This window comes from Ceratotherium simum, chromosome 8 (assembly GCF_057802395.1).
Source record: "Ceratotherium simum simum isolate JZ-2026a chromosome 8, ASM5780239v1, whole genome shotgun sequence".
In the NCBI taxonomy this organism is placed as follows: domain Eukaryota; kingdom Metazoa; phylum Chordata; class Mammalia; order Perissodactyla; family Rhinocerotidae; genus Ceratotherium; species Ceratotherium simum.
In genome coordinates, this window is record NC_141907.1 from 71,366,376 (window position 1) to 71,388,490 (window position 22,115).

Below are 22,115 nucleotides of genomic sequence, written 5' to 3' on the forward strand. Positions count from 1 at the left end.
ATTTGAATTTGGATGCTTAATAGATTAATGCCCAAAACATTTTTTTTTTAAGTTGAATATGAGTTAAGTGAGGCAAGCATTAAAAAAAACAGAACTTGAAGCTTACTTGTCTACATTCTTTCTTTGTGATTGAGGATTTTTAAAATTTTTGGCTGTAATGGAACAGACTTTCGCCAGCCTCATTATTTTTTAGGTATGTGATGTGGTCCTTCATGGTCAGGTGAGTGTGTAAGAAGAATGGCATAGTAATGAGGCCAGTGCTCTGGTTGATCCTAGTACAGACCAGACTTGCAGGGGAAGAGCCGACAGCGTCTGCCCGTGTTTCTCATGGGTGCCAAATGAGCAGTGCCAACAAGGCAGGCGGTCAGAGGAGGCTCTGATCACCAGGGACCTTTACAGCTAGAGGGGAGACATAAATAACTAGTCAGGTGGCAGATTTATCTCTAGTGAGCCTGTTGCCGTTATAGGGGGTAATTTCTGCATGTCCTTTCAATTAACTGCAGGTAAGTCAGCATTTTAGGGAACTGTCAGCATATTAGGGAACACTTCTCAGAGACTGAGTTTTCTGGAAATTTGTCAGTAACATTACTATGTTCTCATTTCATGTAACAGTAAAAAAATATATATTTTATTAACCCCTAGCTGTAGATTACCAAATCTTCAAGTTTGGGAGCGATTTCTTTTCACTGGTGTGGTTTGTGTAATTGTGCCATGATGGCCTTGCTCAGTCAGTGCTAGGTTTTTATTTTTAAAGCGTGTCTGGAAGGCAGGGGACTTGGCATGCTGCACATGGGAATACATTAGTTCATCTGTCTCCTTTCCCCTTAACCCACTTCTGTGGAAGCTGTATATCCCCACCCACACAGTTTCCCCCACTCCTCTTTTAAAACCAGTTAAGGAGGAAGACAAGTTCTTGTGCTTTTCCATCTATAGGGTAAAAAATGCCTCTAAAAATATACTTATATGATCTGTTAAGAGAAACAAAACGGGTTATAGCGAGACTGCTCCAGTTAAATACAGCAGCTGCTGGTGTTTGGACTTGGGAACAGAGTCTCTAATGCACTACGTTATGCAGAGGGGTCTGTCATTACTTTTTAGTAACCATCTAAGACTAAGTTCAGGGCTCCAACTCAGCTTTCAGAGATTCCAATGGGAGTTATTGCCAAAACGATCAGTACCTCACTTTCTTTACCCCTATCTTGATGTTATGTGTATATGAGGCTATTTCTTTTGTTTTTAATCAGAACTTTTAACTACGTAAATGTGAATACTTTCTTGTTGTGAAAGGAATGTTAAAATGCTCCTTAAACCACACTATCATCTGCCTCCTCCACCCTAATCTGGTGCTCCTTCATGCTAGTTTTGCAATGTGTATCCTTTCAGACCTTTGCTACATATTAACATGCATGCAGAAGTACCTGGCAGATTCATTTTGAAAGGTAAATTAACGTGTCTCTCATTAGAACTGAAGAGACTGAGGTTTTATTCAAGTTTGCCTAGGTAGAGGCTGTTTCAATGTAAAAGTCATAGTATGCCTTTCAGGTATGTAAGGTATCTTACAGATTGATTTAATTTTGCAAAATGGAGTCACATACAACTATTTCAGTGTAATAATGAGTCTGAGTGTTCTATGGCAAGCAGAAGTGAGTAGCAGAGAGAGCTGTTACTTTGAGATGATCCCTTGAGAATTCCTCCAGGAAAACAACTGGCACCTAATGCTGTTTTGTCATTTCACTTGGCTATTTTTTATATAAATCAGATTGAAAGATTTTGTTTTAGGATTAAGTCTCTGATTTTTTTCTTCATATTTATTATGTTAGGTGGTGGGGGGAGATATTGAGGGTGAAAACCTTGGAAGGTTTCGCTGAGTGATTTTTATTTTGAGAAAACCTGTTGCGAATTCTTTCATATACATAAAGTGGGGAGGGAAAAATTCTCCATTCCTTGAAGCAGCATTTATTCTGCCTTTAAACGTGGAGCCACTTTGATTTCTCATGCTTAAATTGTATTTATGAGTGATATAGTTTAATGACCAACATAATTTTGTGCTTTGAAGTATAGTGACATTTTTTCATGAAGCCAATGTGTAAAAACTGTTTCCTGGATGTTAGATTGCAGGAATAGAAGAACGTGGAAACAAAGGGCCAGAGGATGGCCTTAAGAAGTCAATAGAGGTGGCTTCCAAAATAAAAAAGTCGCACAATGAGTAGGAACCCAAGCCTGCTGTCCTTTTGCCTCCGTGACTTTGTGACACGTATATCACCCTGAGCCAGGGTTGCCCAACTTCTGTGGACAGACTTCACTTGTGATTTTTATGTTCTGTGCTCTCCTTTATATATTCAAATCGGAAGGGCATAGTGCTTCTAAAACAGTATAAAGACTTGTTCTTTTGCAGAATTAACGTACACTGTTGATTTTAGGATTTTCCCTTTCCTTCCCGCCAAATATCTTTTCTGTGCCTACGAAGATAAACACACAGGAGAAAGTACACTCTATCCTCTAAGGGAGAATTAAACTTTTAAACGTGAGCTCTAGAGAGAGTAGGTCCCATCTATCACAGGAAGGTCTGTGTGAAGTGACCAGTCAAGGGTGATAAATGGGTAGTCAGCTGTGCACAGTGAGCCCCGTGGGCTGAGAGTTGCCATGGAAGCGCCGAATGGCATTCAGTGATCCTGCATGACTAACCTAGATTAGCAGCAGGGCCCGTGGGCTCCAGCCTGGAAGAAGGTGCTTACAGGCAGATGAGAGCAGAGCCAGCCCGCTGTCCCACATCTCACGCCCAGCTTGGGCCTTCCTATTACTGCCTTTCCTCCTTCCACCTATGCTCTTTCCTTTTTCAGTGCAAGGAGCAGAGAAAAAGGGGGATCACTCGCGCTAATCCTTACAGAGCTGTGACTTCTTCATTTTATCACAATGTTTTAACACATCCAGCCATGCCTCCTGACAGGCCCCAGCAGGGGGCTGACTAAGTGACTGCATTCAGGGGCTGAAGGGGCGGCTCTGAATTCCGCAGGAGTGTCACCAGCTCTCTCAAAGTGAGAGCATCCTGGCATGTTTTAGATTTCCAGGTTTCCTTCAGGCTGCTGTGCTGTCGAGTGGTGGCACTCTGTCGGTGAAAACGTCTGTGGCGCAGTGTACCTCAGTAACGGCTTGTGTTCTGCAGGGCGAGTCTCACATGTCACTGCTCTCTCACAGTCTGCTGGAAACTGGAGCCTGTGGTTTCCCCCGTTGGTCTTTCTAGTTCACTTAATTTAAAAAAAAAATGCGGTGGAGGAGGTGGTTTGATGCATTCTGCAGAGATCGTCTTGATGCGTCAGTGTTGAACCTTGCAGATGGTGGACAGTAGTATATGATCCAAAAGCAAGAACTTGCTTACTGAAAGTGAAATTATTCCCTATCTAAAAATATTTTTGCAAACTTCTAGGAGAATTAACTCACAGATGTCTGCCGGGTGGTCAGACTTTGCACCCTCCCCCCAGGGGCACTGCAGCACGTGGACTTGTTTTTGTATGCAGTCAGCTGCTTCAAATCACCATGTGACTTGATGTTTTTTCTCCTCAGGGCTGACCAGAAAGCTGGCACTGAGGCCCTGGAAACATGGCCCAGGTCAGCTGGCCAGACGTTAATGGGAGCAGAGCCCGATATTGGGCATATAATGGCTACTTGGGTGCAAGTTTATTTACTGCCTGTCCTTGAAAGAAATTAATGTGAAGAGCCCCATAGCACATTAGAGATGACTTGTGAATCCAGAGATTACTATGGGGTCAATGACCTCAAATCTGTAAATTTTAAAAAGGCTCTAAAATAAGAATTGTAGCACAGTTTTTATAACTTGAAGAACAACTTCATGCTGTCAGCCATCCGCTCTAAAAGGGCCCTCTGTTAGGTCCTTAGGCAAGGACAGACCTGTGTGGATACATTTAACCAAATATATGTTTTATGGCTCTGAGATTGCTCCGCTGTCAGGGATAACCTGAATTGTCGATGTGTACCTCTTTGAGACTAAGGAATTATGAGCGATTATAGATTAACGCACTTGAGTACGCCTTCTTTGTCACTGCCCTGTTGAACACAGCCTGAAAGCTTTGCTAGCAGAACCGTGATTCAGAGCACAAGCTTTGGTGTCAGGCAGACCTGCGTTTGAATTTTCAGATCTACCGTTTATTACCAAGTTAATCTCTGCGCCTTATTTTATTTTATTTTATTTTTTTGTGAGGAAGATCAGCCCTGTGCTAACATCTGCCAATCCTCCTCTTTTTTTGCTGAGAAAGACTGGCCCTGGGCTAACACCCGTGCCCATCTTCCTCCACTTTATATGGGACGCTGCCACAGCACGGCTTGCCCAAGCGGTGTGTCGGTGCGCGCCCGGGATCCAAACCGGTGAACCCCGGGCCACTGCAGCAGAGCGCACGCACTTGACTGCTTGCGCCACCGGGCCGGCCCCTGAGCCTTATTTTTTTTTAACCTGGAAAATGGGTTTAATAATCCCCCTCTCACAGAATTGTTGTGAAAATTAAATAGGAGACTGATGGGATGTCCCTAAATCAGTGCTGACTGAATAACAGATGCCAAGTGGAGGAGTCCTTGGCCCACTGCTGCTGCTGTCATCATTGCTATTGTTTTTGGTAAACCTAAAGTGATCCGTACAGCCTAAAAAGAATACTCCTCAGAACCACCTAGAAACTTGTTAAACATGCAAATCTCAGGCCCCACATCAGAACTAATGGACCAGAAACTCTGGGGGTGGGTTTCTGCAATCTGTGTTTTTAACAAGTCCTCCAGGTGGTTCTGATGCTCACTGAATTTTGAGAACGTCTTATCTAATGCAAGTGCTGTGTAGAAATCAGTGAAGGAGAACTTGTAACTTGATCCTTTGTGGAACAGTGAGAAAGTCTGACCAGGCTGTTAGGATGAGCGAGAATGCGTTTTTCCCTCTACCCCAGAGAAAAAAAGGCCACGTTTAATTAAATGAAGTGGGAGTCAACTTATAATTATTCAAAGGTAATTCCAGAGTTTGTGAATCATGTAGGACATTTACTAAAATCCCCTCATTGAAAATTCTTCCATCCACTCTCTCCTTGCCTGCATTTTGGTTTAAAAACAGTGATGTGTAAGAGGCTGAACATTGGTTTACTCGTGCTGCTAATTGTGTTAATGTTTTTTAAATTTACGTTTCCCTTGATTTCCAAGTGGAACCAAGAAAAAGAAAATATTCATGAAAAAATTTGCGTAGGAACTTTAAGAAACCGTTCCTTAAGCCATTGCAAACTTGAAGTAAGTAAAAGCCAGATAAACCAGAAAGCTACCCAGTACGGCTGGCAAAACCCTGTTAGTTGCAAGAAGATAAACAATTCAGATGAATGAGGGCTCACAGCCTCCCTGTGTAGTACTGGGAACCGAGGACCTGTCACTTCCTTTCTTTTCTGCCTTTCTCTGCCTGGCCCAGGAGCTTTGGTGTGTGAGACCCAAGAGGGAGTTGCCAACAGACAGCGTGGGTGAGTTTCAAAGTCTAGACCTCATAAAACTCATCCTACCAGTGACATACATGATGTCATGATGTCTTTCCTCACCTCACTATTTTTTGATTGTTCAGTTGAAGGGTGATGGTGAATAAGAAAAAAATATGTTCAAAGTTTGTCTCAAAGTTAGTAACATATGTCTGCCAATAAACTCTTGGTGTGGATTTAAAAAATTTTTTTTGAACTAATGAAGTAAGACCTTAATTAACCAGAATCCTTAATTTAATAGGATTTCCTCCCCATGGGAGGCACCTTGATTTTTGAATCACATAGCGATAAGCCAGCATTAGGAATTTAGTAAGATTCTGTTCTTATTTCTGTAGCAGTTTCTATTATTTTGGAATGAAAATCTCGAAGCAAGGTAAAACCTAACAGATGCTGAAGTAAGGCTGAGCTGACCGATTTGGAAATACTTCAGTCATTTTAAACCAGGGTGGCTTTTCTTAAAGACGTGGGTGGAGTTGACAAGGACATGAAGTGAGGACCCCCAGCTGCCTGAGAGCTGAGAGGCTGCCTCTCACACCCTTCACTTTTCAATCCGGGACTCAGAATCTTGCTATTTGGGGTTCCCTTTTCTGAGACAAAGGTAGCAATTACTCAGAAGTGGGCAGAACTCTGCCTTATAAAGCTGAGCCAAAGGCTATGAACATCACTGAAAGCAAATGAAGATACAGGGCCTCCACTGTTGTAACTAGCGGAATCAGAAAAGGGAGAGCTTCCTTCCTAGCGAGAAGAGCCAGGGAGTGCCCTCGGGAACCGCCTTCCCTCTGTGAGGTGAGGTGTGGGTGCCTGTACCAGGAGGCTCTGGAAAAGAGGAGCTTGGGAGTTCGAGTTGCTCAGAGGAGGGGTTGCATGCCCCACCTCTCCCTACAGACAAAGTGGCTGTAAAGCAAGTTTGAAGGAGGAAAGTAGTTAGTTCCTGATCAACCCTCTTACTTGGCTCCCATGGTTGTATGTTAATGTTATGTGATTTTTTTTTTTTTGAGCCAACAAGAGGAATTAATTACCAAAATCCTAAAATAATTGAAAAGAATTCTTGAGTGGTCATCAAGTCCATCGTGCTACTGTCAACCAGAAGGCAATCTAACTGTCCGAAACGTGTGCAATATTAAAGATGACTCCATAGCCAGTTCCTGGGTTAGTTTTTTTCCTCAACTTTTCGGTGTGTTGACTAACATAAATTGTTCACTTAAAATCTGATACTGAGATATCTATCATCAGGAAGAGTTTTTGATGCGATGGTCTAAGCAGGTAATTCTTTCCCACGTCCTAGTGAATTCAACCAGGTAGCCTCGCCTCCCCACTACCATTAGATTGAAAGCCTATGGAAATAGCAGAAGGTCATTTTTTTGAATGGTTAATTTTTTAAATGGTTTTTGCATATGTCTTCCAGAGTTAATTTTTTAAAAAAAATTACAAGTAAGTTTAAAAATATATACTATAAGCTTAGTAGCTGTTTTTTAATTTAAAAATATTTAATGATTAGCTTCTGTGCAAAGTACCATGCTTTAGCACCAGGAGAGAGATGAATATGAGAGGTTCTATTATGATGGAGTTCACGTTCTGGGGGAAAGGGAGAAGGAGGGAGAACCAGTCAGTAAGTTAAGTCAGCACGCACTTTGTGGCTTTGAGGAAGCCTTTAGAGTGGGTGACACTGGAATCACTGCAGAGATTTGCTGGTGACTGAAAATTGGGGAGGGGGTGTGTGGTTGAAAGAGAGGCAGAGGAAATTTGTGTGATTAGAGTGAAAACATCAAAGTCCAGGATATTGCTGAGGAGCGGGGAGTAGTCTGGTATGACTGGAATATAGAGGGTGGTTTGCAGGAGAATCATACTTCATAGGTAAGCTGGGCCTGGAAAAATTGGGTATCTTTCACTAAAAGGGGGTTCTAGGCTGGGGATTAGAGCAAGAGGCTGCCCTTTACAGGGTATGTTTGGGGAATGTACGTGACTGTAAAGTAGCATGCGTGTGGCAGGACTGCAGGGAGACGGTGGGATAATTTCTAGAGTAGATCTGCACCAGATTATGGGGGAATTTTAATGCCAAAGCAAGGATTTGGGGTTTATTCTGCAGCAGTAAAGAGCCATCAAACGCTTGTTATTTTAAAATATGGGTAGTGACATGAGAACCAGAGCCTTAGATTGGATTTCTTTCCATGGGAAGGCTAAATTAGAGGGACAAGATACAGGGGAGGCAGGGAGACCGGTAAGTAGGCTCTTGTCAGAGGAAATAAGAGAAGTCATGAGAGAGCAGAGAGGCCAGGAAAGGGGTTGGAGAGAGTGTCTGACATCAAGACTAGAATTTCTAAAGGTACATATAGTCCTGGCAAGACGATTGAATGTTTTTTTTCTTTTTATTCAAATAACATTGAGAGGGCCAGCCCCGTGGCTTAGCAGTTAAGTGCACGCTCCGCTACTGGTGGGCCTGGGTTCGGATCCCGGGCACGCACCAACACACTGCTTCTCTGGGCATGCTGAGGCCGCGTCCCACATACAGCAACTAGAAGGATGTGCAACTATGACATACAACTATCTACTGGGGCTTTGGGGGAAAAAAGGAAGAGGATTGGCAATAGATGTTAGCTCAGAGCAGGTCTTCCTCAGCAAAAAGAGGAGGATTAGCGTGGATGTTAGCTCAGGGCTGATCTTCCTCACACACACACAAAAAACAAATAACATTGAGGGGGAAAAGATTCAGTAGATACCTTAGAAGCAAGTCTATGAGGACAAAAGTCTTTTTATAGTTCTTATTTTCATTACTCTTATATATCACGTGTAGGAGTTGGGAGCGTGGCCTGTATTGCAGACCTGAGGCAAGCCCACTTTTGAGTTGTATGCTAGCTAAAACTCCACTCTTTGGTTTCCATCTCTGTGATTTGTTTGTCAGGAATGCATTTTAACCCCGTCGGTGCCAGGGCTGATGATTTAGGATGCATTTTTATGTGGTTTGAATAGGACAATCAGATTATGAGACTTCTCAGTAGGTAGAGCTGACATCTAAAATTGGATTTTCCCATCCTTGACATTTGAAATGAGAAACAAAAATTGTCTTTTCGGGTTTACATGCCGAGACACTCCCAGTACAGTAGACTGAGAATAAAGTAAGTGCTGTTTTGGGTGCCTGGTAATCTTTTAATTATGAAATAAGCCTTTTGATTTTAATCTTCCAAAATGTACAACAGTGATCCAGGAAAACAGCCTTTTTAAAGTTCACATCCTGCTGACTCCTTCAGATGAAAAGCTTCTACCTCTACCCCATATTTTGCAAGCTGAAAGTAAAAATACCATTAATCTTGTCTCAGTTCCACCACTGCCTATAAAAGACTGTTCCGTTTGGAGCCTGTCCTGCGCCATGAAGGCACTAGCCCAGAGTGAATGCTTAGGTTTCCGGAGCCAGGACCTGAGGCTGGAGGGTCATAGCCTGTTGACTGAGACCTTAATCTAGGAGTGGGTTGAGGAACTTAGGCTTTCTTTAAATCATCTCCCTTGTCAACGCTGCTTCTTGGCTTTTCCTTGCCTCCCTCACACATGCACATATCCACAGCAAAACTTGGATACCAATACATTTTATTGCTTTTGTTCTTTTGTGGCATCTGAAACAGCTTGTACAATGAAGACAGAAACCTGCTTCGAATTAGAGAGAAGGAAAGACGCAACCAGGAAGCTCACCAAGAGAAAGAGGCATTTCCTGAAAAGATTCCCCTTTTTGGAGAGCCCTACAAGGTATTTATTGTATACTAGCAAGTCTGATTTATCACCATGTTTAACTCTGTGATGAAAGTGAGTTGGAACAAGGGTCACAATTGTAAAAATAAGACAACTTATCCTAGAGATTGTTTTTGAAAACAAAATATGAAAATTCTCTAAACCTAGTCAAAATTACCAAAGTTTGTGGTTTTCTTTTGTAATGTTAGTCTCCTGTATTTAGTAATATTTGTCCATGACAGAATTCTCAACAGGGGAATTGAGTTTAATTTAATTTTATTTTTTACCCCCCAAAGCCCCAGTAGATAGTTGTATGTCATAGCTGCTCATTCTTCTAGTTGCTGTGTGTGGGATGTGGCCTTAGCATGGCCGGAGAAGCAGTCCGTCAGTGCGCGCCCGGGATCCGAACCCGGGCCACCAGCAGTGGAGTGCGCGCGCTTAACCGCTAAGCCAAGGGGCCGGCCCTAGGGGAATTGAGTTTAAATTGCACATTAAATTCTATTTCACACATTAAATTCAGGTGTTTCTTTTTTAATGGTATTATGTAACATGCTTTATTAAATGGTGGTTTTCCTTAGACTTTTTTTTTTTTCAGTATCTAATTCTACTGCCTTATTTTTCTTTTTTCAGACAGAAAAAGGTGATGAGCTATCCAGTCGAATACAGAACATGTTGGGAAACTATGAAGAAGTAAAGGAGTTCCTTAGTACCAAGTCCCATCCTCATCGCTTGGATGCTTCTGAAAATAGATTGGGAAAACCGAGATATCCTTTATTTCCTGAGAAGGGGAGCAGCATTCCATCCCACTCCTTCCACACTAGTGTCCACCACCAGCCTATTAACACTCCTGCCTCTGGACCACTTCCTGTTGGTAACATTAGTCACAATCCAAAGATGGCGCAGCCAAGAATGGAACCAATGCCAAGTGTCCACGTCAAAAGCTATGGCCCACCAGACAGCCAGCACCTGACCCAAGATCGCCTTGGTCAGGAGGGCTACGGCTCCACTCATCACAAAAAAGGTGACCGCAGAGCTGATGGAGACCGCTGTGCTTCAATGGCAGACTCAGCTCCAGGGAGGGAGCTTTCTCCCTTACTCTCCTCTTTGCCTTCTCCAGTGCCCCCTTTGTCACCTATACATTCCAACCAGCAAGCTCTTCCCAGGACGCAAGAAAGCAACAAGGTTCACAGCAGTAGCAATAACAATAAAGGCTACTGCCCAGCCAAATCTCCCAAGGACCTAGTGGTAAAGGTCCATGATAAAGACACCCCTCAAGACAGTTTAGTGGCAGTTGCCAGCCTTGGGGTAGCCCCTCCCCAGCCACCTTCTCAGACTTTTCCCCCACCCTCCCTCCCCTCAAAAAGCATTGCAATGCAGCAGAAGCCCACGGCTTATGTCCGGCCCATGGATGGTCAAGATCAGGCTCCTAGTGAGTCTCCTGAACTGAAACCATTGCCAGAGGACTATCGGCAACACACCTTTGAAAAAACAGACTTAAAAGTGCCTGCCAGAGCCAAGCTCACCAAGCTGAAAATGCCTTCTCAGTCAGTTGAGGTGAGTGGAATTTCATATCTAGGGCAATTCCAGTGTGAAGAAGGATTTGAGATGGAAATTTCTGGAGAATGGATGGGGAGGGATGTCAGTGAGTTTTGGATAAGGCGATTCCTTTTTGACTTTAGGATTTTGTTGACCCACAAAAAACTTAGGTCTGAGATGGATTGCTGACGACAGACACTGAAATGTGATTTGCAGAAAGATTTAAAAAAAATCTTTTTATTGAGCCATAATTTACATACAGTGAAATGTAGAGTGATTGTAAGAGTACGGTTTGCTGTGTTTTGAAAAATGTATACATCTGTATAACTCACAACCCAATCAAGGTAGAGAACATTTCTGTCATGAGCTGTCTTTGTTTGTTTTTGTTTTGGGGAACACTGGCTTCTTTAACATTGTAAAGAAAAAATTTGGTTAATACTTCCTCAGCCCCTGAGATTCAAACCATAAAGAAGTAAAAACAAGGTGTCAAAATGTTGAGGGCAAAGTATTAATTTTTAAAGGTTTGTTGCCTGTAAATTGTAAAAAACTTTGAAACTAAAGTTCTGTTCTAATATTTTTTATTTACCACCTGAAAAAGAAGAGTGGGGATGTGGTGACATCTTATTTGAGAGTGAATCACAAATATAATATAGAATGTTATTCAACTGTGGCTTTTTCAAATAACCAAAATACTGTATCTTTTTAAACAAAGAAAAAATTCATTTTTCTGCTCCGTTGATAAATGGCAGCATGTATTTGAATGAGGAGAATCAGAGCGCACATCCTAACACTGAAATTCTAGATTAGCACCAGTTACTCCAGAATTCAGAGTAGTAGTGCAAAATGAAATGTTTGAAATGAATTTTTAAAGCTTTCTGTTCAGGTAAAGTGTGTGGTTTAGTTACATCTATTGTATAAACATTCTAATTTGCATATGCATTGCTCAGAGACTTTTGTGTGCACCCAGATAGCAGTCTTACATAGTGCTGGAAGGTAGAATTCCTTAACGTTAAAAAAACAGACTCCAGGATCCTTAGCTGGAAGCAGACTCCAGGATCTCTTATCTTTAAGGAGGAGAATCTGTTCCTTTGTGGTGTCAGCTTTTGGTTTAGAAGAGGTTAGGGTTCTGTCCACGGTCAGCTGTTGTTGAGCTTGAGTGTCTCTGGATGTCTTCAGAATGTGACTTGTTTGGAGGCTGAGGGAAAAGGAGAAAGGGCACGTCAAGCAAATGGCAGGAATGACCAAGATGGCAGAACTCTTACCTTTAATCCCAAGTTATGAAGATTCACTGCAATGAGCCATTGATTGAACTTTTTGTACTGTGGTGGGAGGTAGGGGTGGGGAGCAGAACGAAGGCCCAGAGGAATAAAATGAGATCCTCCCTCCTCAAAATGTTTAGTCAGCCTGCCTTATAATTAAGGCGGTAACCTTAAACGGGATTTTCTTTGCTTTATTTATCAAATAGGGTCTGTTCTATTTTCCTAGTTTAAAAAAACAGATAAGGGGAAAATTTAACATTCTTTCTTTAAAAAATAAAACTACTATCTATTGGGGCTTTGCGGGAAAAAATAAACAAAAATAAATAAAACTAAACAACTAAAAACTGCTTTAAAACAATTTTCAGACAAATTAGCAAATATTTGCCTTGTCTACCAAATGCCCAATCATGTGCTTAAGTGCAGGGTGGGATGCCAAAGAAGTATTGGTCCTGCCCCAGGAGAGGTGACAGTCTAGTGTGGAGATCAGATTCCACACATGAAACAGAGAACAGTTGAGTGCCACCTGTCTGCTACTCTGTGCTCAGAGCAAGTTTTAAGTGTCAGCCTTAGTACAGTGAATCTATGTAAATTCAGACCTTTTAGGGGAGAGAATCCTGGTTAACTTTTTGCTTTCTTGGTGAAAAAAAGATAAGCGGAGTTGAGATTTCTCCAAGGTCTTAAAGCTCCTCAGAGGTAATGTATCTTTCAAACAGCAGACTATGTTAGGTGGCCCTTGCATATTTTCTGAGTGGACATTTGAAATGAACAAAGTCTTCTGTAAGTTTGGTGATTGGAGGATGGGGTTTTCTTGGCACAAACACATCTATAAACAATTGAGTGGATGTAAGCTTTTCATCTTTGGCCTGTGTTTGCAGTCAGCACTCCTCTTAATATGGTGGCTCCCTCTGGTCTCTGCTCAGGGCTCTCATGCTGCTGTACCGACTGCTTTGGAGCCCCTGGGCAGCGGGAGTGGGAGGGTGCAACTGAGGGGTCAGGCAGATGGAGGGATCAGGGCGACCCGTGAGAGGGGGAATTAGGAGCTAAGAGCTTGGAAGGAAGGGGGGAGTGAATCTGGGAAGCAGGGATATTGGTGCACTCTGGCTAGGTTTTGGATTTGATTTAGCTCTTTTAACTAAGATCACACATGTTACAGACTTACTAATTTTCTGTTCACACATCCAATAAAATGGTTTTTTTTTAAAAAAAAAGTCGATTGAATTTAAAATCTCAAATCTTAATATTCTGGGGAATCCAAGGAAAGTGTAGAGATGGGGGACAGAAAAAGCAGCGTGTTAACCCCAGAGCAGGTAAACTGAATATAGAACCAGAATGTTAGCAATATCCTGGGCTATTTGTGGAGTTGGGGCAGAAGGATAGAGAGGGGAAGAAGAGGAAGTTGGCTGTTGGTAGAGCTGCGAGAAGGGGGTTGGGGGTAGCTAAGTGGTTTTCCTTTATTTGCTCAATTTGGCCTAAGGCAAGTCAGGAGGTTTTCTGGCTTTCTGAGTGTGAGGGTTTTGTGGTTTTTTTCATTGCTCCCCCTTCCCCACTGCTTCCATAAAACTGTATTTTGAAAAATGAGCCAAGGGCCGGCCCCGTGGCTTAGCGGTTGAGTGCGCGCGCTCCGCTACTGGCGTCCCAGGTTCGGATCCCGGGCGCGCACCGACACACCGCTTCTCCGGCCATGCTGAGGCCGTGTCCCACATACGGCAACTAGAAGGATGTGCAGCTATGACATACAACTATCTACTGGGGCTTTGGGGGAAAAAAAAAGGAGGAAGATTGGCAATAGATGTTAGCTCAGAGCAGGTCTTCCTCAGCAAAAAGAGGAGGATTAGCACGGATGTTAGCTCAGGGCTGATCTTCCTCACAAAAAAAAAAAAAAAGAGCCAAAATGGGAAAGTCATCTTCTCTGTTTGCTGTGCCTTCATCCTCAAGCCACATTAAGTGTGGCTTCCTTGCACTGCTTTCTGTCCTTTCCCTTTGTGGGAAATACTTGGTTTGTATATTTTAGTTGGTTCTCCTAAAAAATGATATTCTTTTCTGGGAAAAGTTCATTTTCACAGTTAAAACTTAGTCTTTTCTGAAATTCTAGAGGAAAAAAATTTATCAAAACCTCAATATTCTGACTGAGTAGAGGGCTGAACCACAAAAATCTGCACGCTGTTTTGTCTGGGCGGGTCAGTTTTAGTACTGTGTCAACTGGGAGATGTATAGCAGCTTGACCTGATCCATCTGAGGCTGCAGCCAGGACTTGGTGATCTCATATGGGTACTTTCCAGCCACAGAGTTGTCCAGAGATGGACCTGCCCAAATGGAAGGTTAAGATTGCTTTACATCCTGCTTTTCTGCCTCAAGATCAGAAACGAGAGTGAGAAACCATGGCATCTCTGTGCGTGTTCATGAGCATGGACCCCGGGGGACAAGTGGGGTGCTCAGATACACACTTCATGAAATAGGCGTTCTATTGAAAGGGAGAATTGGAATAAGCCAAGGTGGGTATATCAAATTGTATACTGGAGTTAGACAATTAGAATTTTAAAGCTAAACATACAGCCCTTTCATTTTGCAAGTAAGGCCTAGGAGGGTGAAGTCACTTAAATCTGCTGAAATTTATAGTTAGTAGCAGAGCCAGAGCTAGAACTCCCAGCTCTGTGATCTTTCTATTTTTGCTTGTTGTCATGAATGGAGACCATTGGAGGATTTTGGGTAGGGGAGTGATATCTCTATTTCCTTTTTTGAAAAAGATTATTCTGGCTTCTGAGTGGAGAATGGCTTGGAGAGGGGCAAGGGTAGAAGCAGGAAGACAAGTTAGGGGGTGAGAAATGATGCTGGCTTGGAGTAGGATAGTAGCAGTGGACATAGTGAGAATGGACAAATTCTGGATATATTTGGCGGGGAACTGATAGAGCTTTGTGATTGATTGGGGATGGGAGTGTGCCTGAGGTGAGGGAAAGTGAGGCATCAAGAAGGCTTGGAGGTGTTTTTTTTTTTTTTTTGAGGAAGATTGGCCCTGAGCTAACATCTGTTGCCAGTGCTCCTCTTTTTGCTGAGGAAGATTGGCCCTGGGCTAACATCTGTGCCCATCTTCCTTTATTTAATATGTGGGACGCCTGCCACAGCATGGCTTGATGAGCGGTGCTTACGTCCACACCCGGAATCTGAACCCACAAACCCCGTGCCACCGAAGCGGAGTGTGTGAACTTAAGCACTATGCCACCTGGCCGGCCCCATCGTAGGTTTTTTTTTGTTTGAAAGGTAGGGATGGTGGGATGATACCAGCTCCTAAGATGGAGTTGACCTGGGTAGAACAGGTTTGGAGGGAAAACCAACAGCTCTGGATAGATTGTATATTAATTTTTAGATACTGTTATATATCCAGGTAGGTACAACAAATTGGCAGTCATAAATAGCAGATCCGCTTAGAGAAAATGTTAAGACTGGAAATAACAAATTTGGGATGTGTTTGCATATATGATAGGTATTTAAAGCTTTGAGACAAGTCAGATGTACCTGAGAAGGCCCTGAATCAGGCCCTTCCTAGCTCAGCTTTACCTGTGGCAAGGGGCAGTGGGTGGAAAGAAATGAAGACCTGCTGGATCTTCAGAAGCAAAAACTGAAGATCATCCTGGAAATTTGAGAATCTGCTTATAGATTATTGGAAATTACAGTTTTCTATTTTTTTTTTCACTTAGGGTTTGAAGTGTACATGTAAGTGGTACAATTATCCTAATTTACATCCCAAATAACTCCCTGGAACTTAGCAGAATTTACTATCAATTTCTTTTTTTTTTTTTAAGATTTTATTTATTTTATTTTTTCCCCCCAAAGCCCCAGTGGATAGTTGTATGTCGTAGCTGCACATCCTTCCAGTTGCCGTATGCGGGACTCGGCCTCAGGATGAACGGAGAAGTGGTGCCTCGATGCGCACCCGGGATCCGAACCCGGGCCACCAGCATTGCAGCGCGCGCACTTAACCACCAAGCCACAGGGCCGGCCCTACTATCAATTTCATTTGCCACCAATTCTGTCTCCTATGGTCCCACTCCATTCTGCTCCAGATAAATCTCGCTTTGAGTCCTGATGGTCTCTGATTTCCGTGAAGCCTTGCTCTTTTCCTTGTGGCCTCTCATGACACTGTTTAGGAATGTTTTCTGTTACCAAATCCTTCCACTCAATTTCCAAGACCGAAGTGTCACCTGCAGCTGTGAATTCATTGTTGGACCTCTTTGACTCATAGCAAGTCTTAAATTGAGCCTTCCATGTTCAGTAAACTGCCAGCCTAACAGAGTGAATTAATCCACAGTGGAAACCTGTGTGATAGTGATTCACTTTGCGTTCATGTATGCAAACAATCTTTCCTACTTCCATATTTAGCTCTTATTATCTTAAACCTTGAAAAGAGGAAGTTCCCTATTATGAAATGATCTAATCCTTCAGGCAGTTAACTTTCAGTGCGTCAGTGGTGTGTATCCTGCTGATGCACCACTCGGCATATAGTTAAGAAGCTCCCTCTCCCCCATATACATCATCAATTTGCAACTTTTAACTAAAATATCTTGAGTATCTGCTGTGCCGCCAGGTCTCATGCTGGGGATGGGGATTCAGTGGTGGGCAAAACCAGATGATTCTTCTTGAACCTTAACTTTCTTGTTAGATACTGATAACCACTCAGATCAACGTGTAAAACTTTGGCAAGTGCTGTAAAGAAATCTATAGACTATTATAAGATCCATAAAGGGGGATTGTGACTTAGAATGACAGAGCTTGGAGAAGAATTCCCTGAGGAAGTACTATTTGAGCGAGACCTGAATGGTGAGTAGAAGTGATGAAAATGAGAGGTTGTCTTAGTCCGTTCAGGCTGCTATAACAAAATACTACAGACTGGGTAGCTTATAAACAACAGAAATTTATTTCTCATAGTTCTGGAGGCTAGAAGTCCAAGATCCAGGCACTAGCATGGTCACATTCTCGTGAGAACCCCCTCTCTGGTTCCCACTTGGCACCTTGCTGTGTCCTCACGTGGTGGAAGGGGCTGGGAATCTCTCTGGAACTTCTCTTATGAGACTCTAATCCCATTCATGGGGGCTCTACCGTTATGATTTAAGCATCTCCCAAAGGCCCCACCTCTTACTATCATCGCCTTTGGAGGTTAGGATTTCAGCATGAATTTGGGGGACACATAAATGTTCAGACCATAGCAGATGTATTGGGGGTTAAGCAGCTCAATAATCCAGGCAGAGGGAACAGTATGCGCCAGTGGCTTATGCGCTATGATGTACAGAGACCATTACAACAAGTCCTCTTGGGTTATAAGCCCAGCACTGTAGATCAAAGGGAATTTTTGCATTCATTCTGAATCTTGGCTGCACATCAGAATCACCTGGGAAAGCCTGTTAAAAATACAAATTGTTAAAAGTAAAAATTCCTAGGCCTCCCTCTAGGAGATTGATTGGGCGGGTATATAGGTGGGCTCAAGAAGCTGTGTCTGTGATTCTCATGAGGTTTGTTCTAGAGCCTGGAAATTTAAACCATTCCAGAAGAGCTGATAGCAGGCCACAGGGAGTGAGAGAAGGGGGTCCCCTGCCCAGTGGTTGCAATGTCTCCCATGTGGGCCTCAGGCAAATGGATCATTCTGGATTGATGGGGTTTTTTGTCCTGAGTAGGATATGAGAAGTAGTAGCCTCAGGAAGAAACACAGGAGTGGGAGTCCCCCAGACTACACTCTTCTCTTCCTCCACAACTCATGTTTTCCTTTCTTGTGCCCCCAACATTTTCAAGCTCGTGGGGAAAGTAAAATTCTGATACTTTCTAGCTTTCCTTGGTTTTCTAAAAATGTTTTTTTATTGCAGTAACTCTAATTGACAATTTAAATTTAGTTTCTATGAGCTAGCGCTCAGTCACAGTGGGCAGACCGATATGACTTAAATGTCTGTTAGGAAAATGACAGCAAAGCAAGAAGGTTATCTGTGTACACAATTCCCTGCTGATGCTGGGTGTCTGGAGCAGGACACTTCCATTCTATGAGAAATAATGAATAGTAAGTACCGTATCTGTTTAGAGGCTGGCTAAATTTCAGACCCTAAAATATCTAAATATAGAAGTTAAAAAATAGTAGCAAGTGACTGACAGAAGTTTTAGAGCAGAAGCTGCAGACAGCCAGGCTGAGGGCTAGCTATGGCCTGCACACAATTTTGTTTTGCCTGTGTGATGTGTTTTCTTTTTCTTTTCCTTTGTGCCAGAATTTACAAACTGGAGAATTTTGGTGAAAAGTCAGATTTTCGGTTTTACCACCTAGAGCTCAGAAGAAGCTGCCGCCTTTAATTTCCTGATCCTGGCAATTTTTTGAGTTTGAAGAAACACCTCAAACTCTGAAGGAAACATTTTAAATAATATAGGCAAAATATTTTTGAAAAGCTCTAAAATGGCTAGAAATGAGTTAGTGCAAAGAATAGAGTTGCTTATAATAGCCCAAGAAAAGAAAGCTTACAGCTGAATCTTGAAAATCTTTTTGGATGGTATTAACTGGAGTTGTTTTCTGTGTATGTTTTTCTTGCTTTTCCCTCTCAAAGTGCCAAAAGTACATTTGGTACCAGGATAAGACATTCCTGTTGCTCTGTGTTGTTTTCACGCTTGAGATGTTTGCGGAGGGTTATCGGATCCCCCCTGGGTCCCTCATGTTGTGCCTCTGCCAAGACGTAGACATTGGACTCTAGAATCTTTCCAGGCTATGCGCTCTCCCAGGCTCTCACGTCGCCACCGGAGTCATATTAGTCACCCAAATCTTCTCTAGATTAATTGTGTTTTATTTTGAGCCAACTGATAATCTTTAGGGACAGAAAACCAGATATTCCAAGGGGAGTCCTGTTGATTGAGTTAGTGGTTTTGATTTTGACTGTTTGGGTGGAGGTGACCAATGCTCATGAGATGTTTAAAAAGAATTCCTTTTCAGAGAGGATCCCGGTTCATTTTATTGTAACAAGTTTATTTTTCGGCCTTGTATTTCTCCTCTCTAATTGGCAAGATCTATTTGAAAATCATTATTTTCCAAGGTTAACTTTGCTGCGTGTTCACGTTTTCCAAGAACTTTATAAGCAGCTATTTTTACGTTGATACTGTTCTTTGCTTTAATGTTGAAATCACTAGGTTGACAATTGTTCCTGCCTGCAGAGTTTCAGAATCCACACACATGCCATTAGTTTTCTCTTGAACTTCATTTCATTCCCTATTTAAGTGTGACCTACTTTCTTTCTGCATTTGTTTTTTCCTAACCCTGTGGTAATTTGTCAGGCCCATTCTAATCTCCTTAATCCCTTTGGCTGAAGGGTTTTGAGATTTAATGTTTTAATCTAGGGGCCTCATTATTTAAGTAATTAGAGGTCCTATTTCTGGCTCTGTCCCTTAGATAACTCACCTCAGGTTTTTTTGTTCCAATTTACAAATAGCAGAACTCTGAAAATTCATGTAGGACAAGAATTTGAAGCTTTGAATTGAACTGCATGAATTAAGAAAGAGAAGCATTCTATGTTGTTCAGATTTCTTGCAGTCATTCTTAGAAACTTGAGCATTATGGATTCTCCTTTTCCTTACAGCTCTATTTTTAAAATACTCCTCTCCAAAGCACATACTGGCTATTGCCTTTTAGAAAAAAATTTTTTACAGATTTTTATGCTGTGATTAGAGTTTCTTGTGTTACTTCCAACATTTTTTCATGCTTGAGAACATGTTACCTTGTGAAAAAATTTTTTCCTGTTGTCAAATAATCTGGACATTCTTACAAAATGTTAAAAAAATCTTTCCTGTCAGGAACAATTTGGTCATAGAAGGAGCCACATTTTTACATTCTGGGTTTCTGCCTTTTCAGTCAACAATAGTTGAACGTTCACTAGATATAAAGGGAGCTAATGGGACAGAAAGACCCTTGCACAGTCAATTTGTTACATAGTGTGACAAATACAAGTATGATCAGTATAAAAAAGGTGATGTGGAACTATTATTGTCGTATAATGCTCACTCTGTTCTCTTGTTCACTTTATGGTGGGAATTGTTCTAAATGCTTTATGTGTATTAACTCATTAATCCTTACAGGTATCTCATGCAGTAGGCGCTGTTACTATTGCTGTTTTACTGAGAGACTTACAGAGGTACAGAGAGATTCATTTGTCCAAGTTTCCCCAGGTCTTAAGTGCTGGATCTGGCGTCCAGATCCAAGTATTCTGGCTGGACTCCACACCCTTAACTAGACACCTACATTATGTTGCCTTTCAAAAGAGGAAGCTGTACGTTTTTTTAGAGTTGACTTTTGAAGTACTTTGGGTATTGGCGAGAGGATTAGGGAGAGAAGAGACGTGGAGGCAAGACAGCGTGAGAAGTTGAGTAGGAGTGACTGGACCTCTGGTTCAAGGAGATTGGGTAGAGGCAGAGGAGAGCTGTGGGGAGACAGCCTGCGTGGCAAGAATAGAGCCAGTTTTTGAAGTTCTCTGGTTGTTTATTGAGTAATTTATCCAAGACCCAGTCGTTAATGAAAAGGAGAAATTACTTTGGCTTCATGGCAGACAGTACATCACAGTGTTAGAATTCTCTGAGACCTTGGGCAAGGAACTTGACCTCGCTGTGTTGTCAGTTTATTCATCTGTACAGTGGGCTCCTCGACTGAGGTCGTCCATATGAAGTGCTTCGAACATTACTTGATCTGTAATAAGGGCTCATTATGGATCTCATAAGATCCAAGAGCTCAATCGGTGGTGGTAGCTGTGATTAGGGTAAAGATTTGAACTGGGCTTTAAGGAAGAAGGTAGGATTTAGAGGGTATCAAAATGAGGAATTAGTGAGGGTGGAGAAGTAGGAAGACTGAACGTATTCGTAACTTGTTTATTGGAGTATACTTAAGAAATGTAGGTGAGATCAGATCAAAGGGTCCAGGAATTCCCAGTTAAGATGTTTTAAGTGAATAAAGCCCTAAAATTTTGATTTTTAAATGTTAAAAATAAACAAATGAAAAGCCTAGGGAAAGAAAGCATTTGCTTAAGGTTATTGAGCTTTTAAAAACTGGTTTGCCAAGGTGAGGGCACGACTGCCCTCAGCAGTTCCCAGTTCCCACCCCTGCCTGATGGCATGGGGGCTGCAAGCTCACTCTTGGAGAGCAGCATTCCTGTAGCCTGGCAATCCCTTATAAAAACTTACACACACAGAAATATTTTACTGCCTCCCCCACCCCCTCTAAGTTTCCAAAGCGCTTGCTTATTTGTTTCTCTCTCAACTGTCACAGCAACCTTCTGAGTTAGGCAGGGCGGTTGGCACGAATCACCATTTCACATGCTGTAGAACTGAATCTCTAATGATTTAAGCTGGTGAGTGGCAGAGATGGGGGCACGAAACCAGGACCCTTGGCTCCTAGTTCCAGTGCTCTTTCTGCCACAAAACATGCTTTCTGTGGAGTCAGTCATTTGTGTAACACTTTTATTTAAAGCGTCGAGAGCTCTCTTTTTCTACATGGCCTTGCCTGCATGTTGGCACCTGAGAAATCATGCAGATGTTGGGTGGTTCAAATGAGAGGATGATTAAAACCCACTTTTGGTTGTGGTGGTCCTGTGGCTTGCTCTGAGGCCTTTAACTTTGCTTCTACCCAAGAAGGAGGTTCTCAGTTCTCGTCACTTATGATGACTCAAAAGAAGAAAAAAGAAAAAAAAAAACCAAAAAACCATCTGTATCTATATCCACCATTTAGCTCTTTCCCTTTGGTCTCAGAGAAGGTGTTGTTCCTCTTGCCCTTCCACTTGCACACCCTTTTTAAGGTATTAATACCTCTGATACCCTTATTAATTAGTAAATGGATACTTCTAAGGTATTAAACCTTTCTCGCATCACTTGGCTCTTTCCCAACAGTCTGTAGTTACATTCAGGCCTTTCCTAGCTGAAAGGGCAAAACAAACGCTTCCTCACTCCTGTGTCTTACTCTGATTACTTCTTTCTTGTTCCCTTCACAGCTGAATCTCTGGAGCAGAAGAGCTCTGCTTCCTCTCCTCCTGTCCACTCTCTGAACCCATTGCAGGCTGCTTTGTGCCTTCATCCCTCCACTGTGCTGCCCGCAGTGGACTCC

The 22,115-nt window shown here is 42.4% G+C and overlaps 1 protein-coding gene across 7 annotated transcripts in view; it reads left to right on the forward strand.

Moving 5' to 3' along the window:
- The window catches only part of AFF1 (ALF transcription elongation factor 1), a 182,105-nt gene that overhangs the window by 83,930 nt on the left and 76,060 nt on the right, over positions 1-22,115 (forward strand). For 5 of the 7 annotated variants that reach the window (XM_087434555.1, XM_014787869.2, XM_014787870.2 and 2 more), the window contains 2 exons: positions 9,122-9,242; positions 9,855-10,778. The exons of the other annotated variants lie outside the window; for them this stretch is intronic. In XM_087434555.1, coding sequence (XP_087290681.1) covers positions 9,122-9,242; positions 9,855-10,778 — 1,045 coding nt within the window. The remainder of the gene's footprint in view (positions 1-9,121; positions 9,243-9,854; positions 10,779-22,115) is intronic. 7 annotated transcript variants of the gene reach the window in all.